A 13,466-nucleotide genomic window follows, 5' to 3' on the forward strand; every position below is an offset into this window, starting at 1 on the left:
TTATCAGTTTTCTTTAGTATTTTCTTTTTTACACTGCCTTGGTTATCTGAAGGCCCAGCGTGCAAAATTTAGCAAGAAAAGGGAAAGGAAGCATGATGCAAACAATATTAAAGTTAATCTCTGTGAACCTCAGATCCACCGTCCAGGCTACTGTAGATACACGGTGGTCCAATACCGCCGCCTGCTTGCAGGTGAATCTGCTACTAATGCAAATATCTATTATCATTATTAGACAGCAGCACTTATTGATTTTAGTGATTTTAAAAACTAAATGTCTTTTCTTTTCCAACTCATGCCAATGGATCCATTTCAATATTAAACACTGGGCCTCTCTCTCTCTCTTTAAATTGAGAATGTATTCCTGCACATTAATTGACAGGTTTATACATAAAAAAAGATTCTCCCATAATATTGTGGGTTTTTTTTAAAAAAAAAAGAAGAAGACTCGGAAGTCTGGGGAGACCTCAGAACTCCTCGTCCTCTGAGCTGAGGTAGTTCTGCTTCTTCCTCACGTTCCAGTGCAAACACTGCGCCAGGCTCTCGAACCAGTCGTTGACCGGGTCCTGGAAACTGATGGACGGGACGGGGAAGCAGGAAGTGGTGATGGTGATACTGGAAGAAGAGGGTGGGGTTGGGGGGGCGGTGGAAGAAAAGGAGAAGTGTTTCAGTGTCAGGAGTTTGCAAACACAATGGCACAAGGACGAGCTGTCGACACGGCGCGCTGCAACTTCCTGCTGTGCGTTTTTTTTTTTTTTTTTTTGTCTGCGCGCGCGCCTCGTTGACTCACAGTTACGGGCAGATTGAAGATAATCTCTGGATGAGTCTCGTAAAGAAAAAACAAAACAAAACAGTGCAGAGCTCCTGCGCGTCACTCCGCTGCCCACAAAACCCCTTAAGAGGGTTACGCAACGGCAGGCGTAAGTGTCGAGGCAGCGGCCCGAGGAGTTAGAGGCGTTATCCGCGGCCCAGCCGCCGGCCTCGGTCTCGCCTCACTCTGGGTTTTTATGGCCGCCTGCTGGCTCGAGCAGCTCGGCCTGCGGACTGACCTGTCTCCGTGGCAGATCTCCTGCCTCTTCCGTCCGTCGAACGACACCCAGGCCGTGTTTCTGGCGTCGTGTGACAGCATGATCTTGACAAAAGAGACGGAGAGGATCAGCGCGAGTGGCGCGAGAGAATCACTGACTGACACTTAAAAAGGTCCCTCTGATAATACTTTGCGTCAACGTCACTAAAAATGCACCGGGAGCTCTGGAAATCAGAGCTCTGTGGTGCACCAGGGGCACCAATACCCCCAGGATAGCGGCCACACCCTCAATTTCCTAAACAGGAAGTTAAAACCTTTAAGCGTTTTAGCAGGAGGCTGTAAAAAGCAATGTTGTCAAACTCAAACGCACAGTGGGGGCCAACATTTGATATTTATTGAAAAAAATCTCCCTGCAGATATGAACCTTTTTATATGGACACAAAAAAGTTTTGCTGCAACCTGAATATGGAACAAGCTAAGCTTCAAACTACAAAATAATACAATTATTGTAAAAATAAGAATTTGTTCTTAATAACTTGCCTGATTAAATAAAGGTTTAAATAAATAAAACAATAAGTAACTTCATGCTGCACACATGAAAAAATGGAATTTCAAATTAAAAAATCACCAAAATAAGGACAAAGTGAAATCAGAACCGTATGCTACTATCATAACCGATTTAAATTTCAACAGTAACCTTTTTTACGTGCTAACAGTACATTTAAATAAAAATAAAATAGCAACAAGAAACCAATGAAGTCATAATAATAATTACGCCTGCTGTTCTGTTAAGAGTTGGGGATGGAAAATAATCTGAATTTTGAAAATGGATACAATTTGGGAGCTTTCTGGAAAAAAAAAAAACCCAGACAATGAAAACGCAGATGCAGGAGGACGGCCCTGCTGCAGGAGAAGCAATATGGGCCGTTACAGAACAGGCTGCGCTGTGACTACCGACTCCAGCTGGCTCCCCGACTGGAGGCCGCAGTCAGCGTGATGGTCAGTACCTTGAGCTCCACGCCGGCGGGCACCACGATGGGCCTGAAGGAGAGCGAGTGCGGGCAGATGGGCGTGATCATGATGGCGGGGACGTTGGGGTGGATCATGGAGGCTCCGGCCGCCACCGCGTACGCCGTGCTCCCCGTCGGCGTGGACACAATCAAGCCTGCAGAGGCAGGGAGACGGGCAGGGGAGGCGGCCACGCGCCGAGTTAGCGTCGGGAGGTGATCATTGGAAATCACCTGAGTTATAAAAGGCTCACTTCTCTGAGAATGAGGTGGATTTCGCTCTCAGAGTCACAATTCAAAGATAACATTCCAACAGAGGCCAAATAATGAAAGCTTCATCACATTACTGTGTAAAAAAGAAAGTAAAAAATATTGTAAACTGAACGAATACAATCATACCACCGCAATGTATTGGAAAAGAAAGTAAAACAGCTACTGTGGTTGGTTGGTGTGCGTGTTAAACTGTGACACCATCGTGTAATTGTTAATCAACAAGTACAACAGTGACTATTACTGGGGTCAAAGTCTTTCCAGTCACAACTCCTTTATTTTCATTCTTTGATTATGGAATTGCAAATTACCGTCGTCAACACTTCCCCAGCGCTTTATCAAACAACGTCAAAAACCACTGGAGAAACAAAGTGAACATTTGTCCAAGAGTCTGACGCGAGGTCGGCGGCCGAGAGTCGGACGCAGCGCTCACCGTCTCCCTGCACGGTGGTGATGAGGTGTCCGTCCAGGAAGAGGTCCACGTTGGAGAGGTAGGAGGAGGGTCCCCTGTCCACCACCACGTCGTTCAGCACCTGAACGCCACACACGCCGGTGTCAGTCGTGATCACAGACAGGCTGCACGTCATTCAACCTGAGCCAGCGCAACCGCGGCGGGTTTGGGGTTCTCTCAGAGTGACGATCAGCAGCATAAATACGCAGATGAGTGAATGAGTGAATGAGTTGCAGTTTAACCTTATTATCCTCACAGTTGTTTTTTTTTTGTCTCAGCCTTGTTTTTTTTAAAAAACTACAAATAACATACAGACTACTTGTAAAATGTATTGAAACTGTGAGTAAAAATACATCACATTGTTGTTGAAATGCAAGTGTGCTAGTTTGTAACTGAATATTTGAAGGTTCAGATTTTAGAGGAGGTTCTCGGTGGTGAAAAACAGGAAGTGCTACCGTCTTTCCTGTTCCCTGGTTGTTGAGTTATGATTTACATGACAAAGCCCGGTTCGCGTCGCGTCCGACACGGCAACACAATCATCTGACACAGTTCCAGGTGCAGATAAAGGCAAGCGGGACCCGCAGTAAAACAGGTGGCATCCAGTTCACGACGGAGCGGATCAGCGTCAGATACGGCCCCGGCGTTCTCCCGCGTTCCATTCTGCCCTGCACCTTGTTTACTGGGTGAGAGCGCAACCCGCTCTGCGTGCCGAGCCAACCCGGTTGTAAACACGAACGCACACCGCGGCGGATCCGGTGGAATGAGCTGCCAGAGGTTGACGAGCCGTTAGCTGCTAGCTGGCGCTCTCCTGCGACAGTGTGTGTGTGTGTGTGCGTGTGCGTGTGTGTAATTATTGGCCCGAGGGCGGCTCGTGTGGCGCCCTAACACACTTTATGAACTATATCTGACTTGCGCGCTCGTGCAGCCAGTCTCAAACTACGTGACGCTTTCATCCGCGTTTCTGCTTGGGCTTGGGGGGGGGGGGGCAGCGCTTTGATTCGCTTCCTTTGCCGTCACCTGGTACTGCACGGCCTTCCAGCTGCTCTCCACGTCGCCGTTGGTCAGGATGATGCCCTTCTCATCCACCCGCGCCTTCTTCTCCATGTTGGCCTTCAGCACTCGCACTTTCAAGCGGCTGCGCAGCACGATGGCGGCGTTGCCTGCGTTGCAGCAAACACGCGCAAGACTTTGAGTGGACACAGAACTGGAGAAGCACCGTGCGCTTCGTGTCTCCCTGACCCCCCACCCCGCCAAGTACCTTCAATGATCTGGGTGACCTGGGTCTGGTAGGTGTCGAATTTGAAGGGTGTGAGGAAGCCCAGGGAGCCCAGGTGGAAGGCCATAACTGGCGGGACGCTCTCCTGCGAGGAAACCACGCAAAAGACGCCGTTGTTTTGTGTGAAAAAAAAAAAAAAAAAAAGGACAGCGTCTGACCGCTGGACCTCGAACGGCAGGAGACCTGGAAGAGCGACGACGCGTAGAGCAGAGTTCCATCTCCGCCGAGGCAGATGATGAAGTCCACGCAGTTGGAGATGTCGTCAAGATCTGCGGAAGAGAAAGAGAGACGCGTCCCAATCAAAAGCCGGGTCAGGAGAGCCCAGGAGCACCTGCAGGAGGGCAGCCGGAGAACACTCGTACCTTCTCTGAAAGTGCAGAATTTCTTGGTGATGGCCCCGAAGTTTTCGTCACCTGATATGGCCGGGTCCTCCAGAACCTTCTTCTCCACGTAGACAATCATGTTTTTAACCTAGGAGAGAAGACCAGTGACCCACGCTTCATCATCACCACCTAAACAGTTCATCTTTAAGCAATGCATTCTCAAACCAAGTTTTCCACTCATTTTTAAAAGTTTTTTTTTTTTTTTTTTACTTGTTTTTACTTTAGTCTAATTTGCAAGATTGAAGACACGTGGTGCCTTGTGGTTCCCTGCTACGTGCACAGCCATCTATGAGTGCAGTGAACGAACCTCGGTGAGGAATCTGCAGAGCTCCTTGAAGGGCTCCAGCAGGCTGGCGTCGCGGATCTTCTTGATGACAAGGACACTTTTTGGCGGCGTGTTCCACGTCAGCCTCTGGCTGGCGGGATCCTGAATGTGCCTGAGGACACAAACACAAGTTCAGGCTCACTGGAGCAGGTGAGACGAGACAGAAAATAAAAAGAATAGAGGGCAAGGAGAGTCCACACTGCGGGAGTGGCGTTCCGACATCCAGGAAGTGGATGTGAACGGAGCGTTTGATTGACAGCCGAGTACTGAGCATCGGCGACTGTTACACAAGTTTGATCCAGACAAAAGTGAGCAGGAGGCTCCTCCCCCTTCCGGTCCGACCAGTACTGAATTTTTAGTGGAATCTACGAGAGCACACGTGAGGGACGGCAGCGTCCACAGACAACTGTCTTTTGTCTGACGTGGATCTGAACGAGGATTGATCTCTCAGGTCATGAGATTCAAAAGTCACCGGCGCGGTTGTTAACTCGCTGAACCACGACAAGCCAGCACTTTCTGACTGAAAGAGCACCACCTGGCTCCTGGGCAAAAGTCTCCCGCGTGCGCGCTCCTAACGACTTCCCAATGAGCACAGATATCGCTGACATTTAACGCCACTCTGGCGTGGAGAATGTCAATTCCAGCCTCGCTGCCGGCGGCCGGGCGTCAGCGAGAACACAAAGACTCCACTCTGATCCTGAGGTCTGAGGGTCTGAGCCACACGGGGGATTTCTGTGGAGCCAACTCGTCTCAACCAGAAGGTCTCCGCGGCTGAAACGTTCCAATTTCGCGGCTCTCCCGCCTCCTTGGCTTCAGGTCTGAGGCCGAGGCAGTCGCTTGGCGCGCGGATGACGCTGCAGCCAGATTCCCTTTTGCAAAGAACTCATGAGTCAAGAGGCCGGAGGCAGGTCGCAGTGGCAGAGACCAGGTGGACGCTGGAGCTTGATCAAGTGAAGAACAACAGTTTCCCAATTCTCCACTGACAGAAAGCTAATGAACAGACGCTGGGGGACTTTAGTTGAACTTTGAAGAGACAGTAAAAGCTGTCGGCTGTTCTCCAACCTCTACAGACAAGGCGCCGACAGATCTCCAGTCACTGAGGTTATTAAAAACGTGCGGTGCACACTTCAGACTTGTGGACTTTAGAAACTTTCGGTGAATTCACAGGCCAGTCCCTCAGACCTGGGTCTTGAGAACAACACCGGATGCCGCTGTTGCTGTAACAGCCCGCATCCTCTCGCAGATCGGAGAGGATCCCGACTGATGCAGAGAGGCTGAGCGCACGCGGGCGGGTCTGCGGGGCCAGAAAACAAACGCTCGACACACAAAAGCAAGGAACTCCAATCAGCATATGCATGAGCTGCAGGGCTGTGATCCCGCAAAGCATCCATGCCCTCTCGGCACAACACGGACGTCCACCTGTGGGCCACCAGCACCTGCAGCGGCACCGCTCCACCTCCGGCCTTCATTCTTGGAAACACTTTAACAAGACCAAGAGAGGCGCGCTTCGCCCCAGGCACCCGTCTGCAGGGGTCGCCACACACACACGGAGACGGACGGGAAAAGTTCTTCTCACCATTTCCATACTTTGTTCTTGCTGTCGCCGGCTGGGATGTCCTGCAGTGTGCACTGGTTGAACTTCATTGCTGCGCACATGAAAGTGTAGACGCTGCCGCTACTGCAGGTTTGTTGGACTCAACAGGAGGAGAAGCGCCTGTCAGGCTCTCGGACACATTCCGCCTCCTCTCCAGCGACTTCCTCAGAGCAAGGAAAAAAAAAAAAAAAGAAAAAAAAAAAGGGAAGCGGCCGCGCCGTGAGTCAGCTGCCGCCTGCCAGGGGGGCAGAGAGGCTCTCCTCCATAGACGGGACGCGGCCGGAGCAGGATCCTCTGCGGCTATATTTGTCACCGAGGGGACTTATCGCCGCAATCTCCCTGAAGCATTCTGCTGCTCACTTAAAGCTCTGCCTCCTCTTAAAGGTTCCACTCTCCCCCCCCCCCTCCCTCCCACCCAGCGCCGCTGAGCTCAGCCCGCCCACAATAGAGGAAGGGAGGGGGGGGGGCGTTCCCTCATTGGACAGGTGCGACTCACTGGAACAACAACAATGACGGCGGCTGTGCCTCACACACACACACACACACACGCGCGCACACGCGAGCACGCAAACACGTCCACCAGAACACAACAAGTCTTTTGTGGGGACAGAGGTCAGCGGCGCTGAAGCTTCGCAGTCACGGCTTAGAAACAAAAGAAGTAGAAGGAAGCGATGGCCAGGAGGGAAAAAAAAAAAAAAAAAGACGATGAGGTGATTATGTCACTTGAGGAAATGTAGACTTTTTTTTTTTTAATGATCCTTTTCAGGAAAACACTGCAGCAAGGAAGCAGTGGCACAGTGTGGGGAAAGTGATTCAAAAAGGGGGAGGAGGGTCTAATTTGGGAATTTACAAGGAAGTCGCTGGAGCTCCGTAACAATGAATAATAATAAACATGGCGCGTGGGTTATAGGAGAAACCTTTCAGTCGGCCTTTAAAGAGTCAAATGGCTCGACTGGCACGACACTGGTGCATCTTTTCAACGACAACAGAGACATTTCCTGTTGCTCAGTTGGAACCCCTGCTTGCCAGGTTTGTCATAAATACTAAAAAAGCATTTAAACAGCAAATAAGTGACAAACACTAACACAAATAAATGACACAAAAATGTGAAATGCTCAGGACAAAGTTATTAACACCGACTGCAAGACCAATTAGTGACAAAAACGTGGGTGAGTTTCCCTTTGACCACAAAGCTGAAACCACCGGGGCCGGTTCTGGGGCGGAGCTTAATGACAACTAACTAACATTGCCAAATGCAATGACGTTTCAACTCAGGCCCGGGCCCTTCTTCTTCTTCTTCTTCTTCTTCTTCTTCATGCATGCATGGAGTTTGTGAGTTCTCTTATTTTCACACGTGGGTTCCCTCCTCCCACTGTGTGAAGACTGTGTGAACGCCAAGGTTCACTGCGACTCTGAACAGTCTGCAGGTGTAACTGTGGGAGGGTGGACGGCTGTTTATCTCTCTGTGAGCCTTGTAATAAAACCGTGAGATTTGTCCAGGTTGGACCCACACATGGCCGGGATTGGCTGCAGCCTCCAGGATGAGAGCGGTGGTAGACAAATTGATGGATGGATCAAACACGCACACACACACACACACACACACACACACACACACACACACACACACACACACACACACACACACACACACACACACAATTAGAAACTTTAAGCTAGTGCACTTTATAAGTGTGTGAGTGAATGGTTGTGTTTCTCCTTATCTATCTATCTATCTATCTATCTATCTATCTATCTATCTATCTATCTATCAACCTCTATCAAAGCTTTAAACAGAAATAAAATAAATCAGAAAACAAAAGACAGCTCCTTGGGCAACAGGGTGTGTTTGTGGTAGATGGAAGCAGCGGCGACGCCTGCACCACTTTCCACTCTTGACCATTAGCAAACTTTAAACAACACCACCCGGTGCGGTATCAGAGCAACAAAACAAGCCGGCAGTTTTTGTCCCCCTGCAGTGGTATCGCTGACCACGCCCGTCCACAGAAGATCAATGAACCTCTTGTGTGTCAGTCAGGGCTTCCGTCATCCTCAATCTGGTCTTCTTGTAATTGTTATGAACTTCGCAGGCGCAGCGTTTACCTCGGACTGAGGTCCTCAGCGTGGCCTTTATGATGGAATAAAGATAGTAGTCTGGTTTTACTACTTTTAACCTGTCCAGCAGCTTTGGGGCCTAATCCGTTGATTAGTGTAGCCTAAAACAAACAGCGCTGGGAGCCACTTATGTGACTGAAGAAGTTAAGAGGCCAGAAGTCTGACCAGACTCCGGCGTGTAAACACTCAGAGAGCCTTTCATAACTTTGTCGAATGGCTTGGGTTGGGTGTGAATAACTCAGAGATGAAAGTAGTTCCAAGTAATGCTGGACTGTCTTGGATGAAATCAAACTGAGAAATGTTGGTTCACTTCAGAATAAGATGTGAAGATACAGTCAGATGCTATTGTTTCCTGTCTGGATGTTATTACTAGCATTTAAAACTATTTAGAATCGTTTATTTTCATCCGATTTTATAATCATCAGCAGAATTATATATTTTTTACATCATAGGCCGTCTCTTATCACAACATGTGAATGTAGGTGCACGAGGGCTAATAAAAAATCACTACATTAAAGAACCAACACTTTTTTTTGGTTTGACTGAGATTAAAACCACGTCAGGATTAGGATTAAGTGAAGCAGACGCTGTGGAAGCAGCACTTGACGCAGTGGTCTCAACCCTCAATTACTTCATAGTACAACTCAAAAAGGTTAAGTCATTAAAAAAAGAAGCCAAATGAAAAACAGTCGATACACAGAATATGTATCTCCTGGTTGCATTGAGATGTTAATTTCCTTGATTAATAGATTCATCTGTTATTGAAAAGTTGGTCAGTGACTGTCAGTTAATGAACATCCGCATACTAATAGTAATAACATTTAAAAAATAATTTAAAAAAAAAGGGAAGAAATGCGGTATTTGCCACACAATGCAGACAACGGATGGCGAACACTTAACGCAGAGGTTGCGTTGACATGTCACATGTCACATTACATGTCACATTAACCGCTAGAGTAACAGGTCAGGTGATGACCATCACCAGTGACAAACACCCTTCAGTTCATCCAGTAATTATCAGGTAGCCTCGCCTGAATGTTTAGGATTGTTATCCTCGCAGTCAGACAGACATAAAACCCAGCTGCGTGCTGGAGGGGAGCAAAATAGACACCTGTTCGGCTCGACCTGCCACCAAGTTAGAACCGGGATGGGAACGCATGCAAACAATCGACGATTCAGTGAAGTCATGAGAGAACGAGCTTGGCTTTCGAGGACGAGAGCAGCAATTAAATATTTGTGTGACGCTTTTGGCACCAAAATAAGTAGATAACACATAGCGCACAACACAGGGCCCATCCCATCTTTGACAAGACACCAATGTGATGAAGAGGTTTGAACTGGATACACAAATGAAATCGAGCAGGTGTGAAGAGTTCATCTTTGTGAACGTTTGTGTAAGAACAGTAAAATTCAAGAGAAGACGAGCGCAAACAAACTTGCCGCACTTGTGTTTTCCTTCCTTCTAGAGTTACAAAATAGGATGTTGGCAAAGTCATCAGGTTCAAAACTTCTTGAAAACGTCCACTTTAGGGAGAAATGCAGCACGCTGTTCAATGATATGCTGCACTGACTGATTATCGGAGGAAATCTCATCACCAGAAGTAAATGACGACATTCAGGATGAGGTGCTTGGCACACTGTTTGTTTTCAGTCGGCTGCAATGATGTTTGACGTGCCGTTTTGAAGGCTGGCTGGGTGGGGTAAAACTTTCTCTCACAACACCTCGTTCTCTCAGCGTCAGAGCTCCATTGTACTGACTTCTCTTGTTGTTCATTTAACTAATTACCATCTCCATGAAGTACTCAAAAACAGAAACCTGCTGAAAACCAGATTGTTACTAAAGCTGAACTACGTGACCCCGGAAAGTTTAGGCATTGAAATTCCCCTCACTCACTCACTCACTCACTCACCAGAGTGTTTGAGTAGACACCCAACCGAAAAGATTCAAAACAACAAATGCGTTCCACAAAAATTGACACCTGCCACTCTTAAAAACATAACAAAGCAGACTCACATTACTGCCTGTGGATTTTGGAGCATGCATGCTTTGGGGCCAAATGTGGTCACAGGGCTGGGTCCATGAAGAGACTGAGTCCTCCTGAAAAAGACACGAAAAGCAGAATAAACAACTGAAACGGTCAGATGAAGAAAGAAAATAAATGAATAGAAATAGAGCAAAAAACCACACAGTTTCGCAATTTACGTAGGCAAAAAAAACTGTTAAAAAAAAAGGGAAGAAAAAGAGAAAGTGAAATCCTAAAATCAAAAACATGATTCACACAAATATAAAACTCATTGTCAACTAATCCCTTTCAGTTGGTGTTTAGAATTCATGATATATAATGAAGATCATTATGGAAACATTTTGGCAGGATCTGCCGCCCTGTACCTGGACACACTTCTTTAAACGATGAAATGAGGCCACAGCTATGAATTGGTTTTGCAGCAGAGCACATAGCCACAATATCTTTTGACGACAGAATCTACCTAGATTTTTTGTTTCTTTACTGTTTCATTCTAAAAAACAAACAAACAAACATTTTGGTCATTTGACATGGAGGCACTAGTAAACAACTGAATTAAATGTAATATTTATGATTTAAAAAATCAGGTCGTGTGACATCATGTGTGTTACTTTGCTGATTAACAGCCAAAGATGAACATGAATGTGTTGCTAAAATAAAACAATCTCCTTTCTTCAGAAACTACCAGTAATGGCTCACCTGAAAAAACACAAGTCAAACGTTTTTAAGCCCGATGACAAATGTGTGCCTTTCCATGACCTTTGAACAGTACAACTATGTCTCGGGTTAAGGGTTGCTGACTTGATGTGATGAAGGGCTACTACAAAGGCTGCATCCACTACAGAATCCGCTGAGCCTCCGTTGATCAGCCAGCCAGTAAATGCTCTTAGCCGTCTGATTCTCTGAATTCACCATCTGCTGTTTATTGCTGCCTAATGCTGCATGCATTTAACACAATGTTCCTACTGAAAACACTGAGTGAGCACCCAGAAAATGTAGTAAGCAAAAATCCTGGGATACCTGAATAATGAAAAAAAAAAAAAAAAAAAAAAAAGTTGCTGCGCTAATCCCATGTTACAAATCTTGGTTTGCATAAGAACCTTCCACATAACATGCTCCTAGGACAATCTACAGGGTCAGACCACCAAGAAGGTGTGTGTAGGACAGTACTGGCATCATCCTGTTTTCTCAAAATGTCAAAACCAAGTCAGCTAATGTCTGACAAAATAACATTTAGAATCTGATCCTTAAACCAAGTGGAAAATCTCTTGCTTCTTAGTTGTTTTTATGTGTCACTGGCTAAGAGTGACTTTATCACCTGCCTACTCAGCGCCTCATAACCAGTGCCATTTACAAAACTGGGAAGGAGTACAATAAATGATATTTCTTAGACCATATTTCAAAATGCTGGACAAATCTCCTTCACTTCCTCACTGGTGACTCTCACAGCCCTCCATGCTACTCCAAAAAGCACAGTGAGTGTGTGTGTGTGTGTGTGTGGGGGGGGGGGGGGGGGGGGGGAAGCCCCAGACCTTCACACTTCCACTTTTGGGTAACCTCATATGCAACCAAAACATGCAAGACCAAGTTTTTGCAACAACCTCTGTGAACAAATATTTCTCGACTGTTCGACTCAACAGTGATAGTCGAAGGGAATGCACACACTAACACGCTGAGTGGTGTTGCGACACAGCCGGTCATGCGTTGTCTAGGTTTCAGAAATATACAGACAGTCTGGAATACAGAACATCCAGAGTTTCTAAATACAACAATACCTGTTCTGTTTAACAATAAAAAGTTTAAGTCAGTTTTTCATTGAAACAGTGTGCATTTCAGACATGCACAAGCTGTTAATATCAAAATTAGAATTATTTAGAATTCTTATTTTTACACAAATATGAGAATAAAATCCAAATCAGGATTATTACTGAGGGAATTTAGGAATGTACGACAGCCACGACAATTTTCTCTTCACTCTTGACTGACACCTACTTGTACTCCGAAGAGCTGCCGGCCGACGAGGTGCTCAGGCTGCGGGTCTTGCCGCGTCTGGCCGTCGGGCCGCGGCAGGCGACGTCCCCTCCGTCACAGGTGGAGCAGCAGTACGAGGCAGCATCCAGTCTCACCTCCTCTCCGGCGTCCATCTCACACGGCCAGCCTGCGAGTCAACTGAGGGACACACAGGAGACCCCTTGAGTCCTACCCACCTCAAGTAGAGGGAAAACTTTCACATATGCAAAGGGAGTGCAGTTCGAAAGCAATGCGAAACCCCAATAAGAAGTAGGCTGCTTAAAAGGTGTCTCACTAAAACAGAGCCAAAACATGGTGAGAAATGTTTTAACACAACATCTAAACAATAGGCATAGGTAAGGATAAGGATTTTAGAGTATTTCTTCAATTTGTTCCAGCTGAAATAACTTCTCGACGTAGACTCGCATTTAGACAAGCGGTGATGACGTTTCAACGTTGCCATTATTAATGCAAATACTACATTTTTTTTGTCATTTGTCTAAATATAGAAGAAGAAACACTTAAGCGACGGCAAAGTCATGAAGCGGAGGAATTAGCGTTAGCTAGCGAAGGTTAACGCTATTATCTCGCTATGCACTATTCACTAACTATGGCACGACAAACAGACGCTCAAACACCAGCCACTATTTGCTAGCTTTTAAGACCGTGTCACAATTGCCACGATAAAAAAAAAAAAAAATTGATTGCTTAGGTGACACAACACTCAGAGTGAGCTGACCGAAACCAGCCTTAGCTGGTTGGAGCTAATTTAGCATGTTCGGCACAGAGACGTAAAGGGACCCGCTTCAGTGGCCAGAAGTACCTTTTACCCGCAACGTTAAAGGAGACGACACAAATGTGGAGCACAGTCAGCGCCGGCGGAGGATCAGTGCAGCACCATTGTTACATCAGGGGAACAATATTAGCGTATGATGTAAAATGACTGTCAACAGTCAGCTCATGGTTTCCTGATACCGACCACCAATC

At 46.8% G+C, this 13,466-nt stretch overlaps 1 protein-coding gene across 2 annotated transcripts; it reads right to left on the reverse strand.

The window, feature by feature from the left end:
- Positions 1–432: 432 nt before the first annotated feature.
- On the reverse strand, positions 433–13,458 carry nadka (NAD kinase a). 2 transcript variants are annotated; one of them, XM_076026107.1, is made up of 12 exons: positions 13,303–13,458; positions 12,462–12,638; positions 10,460–10,543; positions 4,719–4,848; positions 4,391–4,499; positions 4,212–4,297; positions 4,011–4,113; positions 3,770–3,912; positions 2,735–2,834; positions 2,032–2,189; positions 1,047–1,129; positions 433–612 (listed from the first exon to the last, which is right to left on the reverse strand). In XM_076026107.1, the coding sequence occupies exons 2-12, from the start codon at positions 12,611–12,613 to the stop codon at positions 465–467; spliced, it is 1,296 nt and encodes a 431-aa protein (XP_075882222.1). In that variant the 5' UTR covers positions 12,614–12,638; positions 13,303–13,458; the 3' UTR covers positions 433–464. The 2 variants fall into 2 exon arrangements, with proteins under 2 accessions (XP_075882222.1, XP_075882223.1); XM_076026108.1 differs by lacking the exons at positions 10,460–10,543; positions 12,462–12,638; positions 13,303–13,458 and adding an exon at positions 6,313–6,617.
- Positions 13,459–13,466: the final 8 nt, after the last annotated feature.

Source organism: Nelusetta ayraudi, unplaced genomic scaffold, assembly GCF_046127955.1.
Source record: "Nelusetta ayraudi isolate G7.1 ecotype Tasmania unplaced genomic scaffold, CSIRO-AGI_Nayr_v1 ptg000019l, whole genome shotgun sequence".
Lineage (NCBI taxonomy): Eukaryota > Metazoa > Chordata > Actinopteri > Tetraodontiformes > Monacanthidae > Nelusetta > Nelusetta ayraudi.

Excerpts from the sequence above, each read along its gene's own strand:
- nadka (XM_076026107.1), bottom strand. The coding sequence starts at position 12,613 with ATGGACGCCGGAGAGGAGGTGAGACTGGATGCTGCCTCGTACTGCTGC. Across the intron at positions 4,500-4,718 it reads TCTGCAGATTCCTCACCGAG|GTTAAAAACATGATTGTCTA; the intron begins GTTCGTTCACTG and ends CTTCTCTCCTAG. Across the intron at positions 3,913-4,010 it reads GGTCACCCAGATCATTGAAG|GCAACGCCGCCATCGTGCTG; the intron begins GTACTTGGCGGG and ends GCTGCAACGCAG.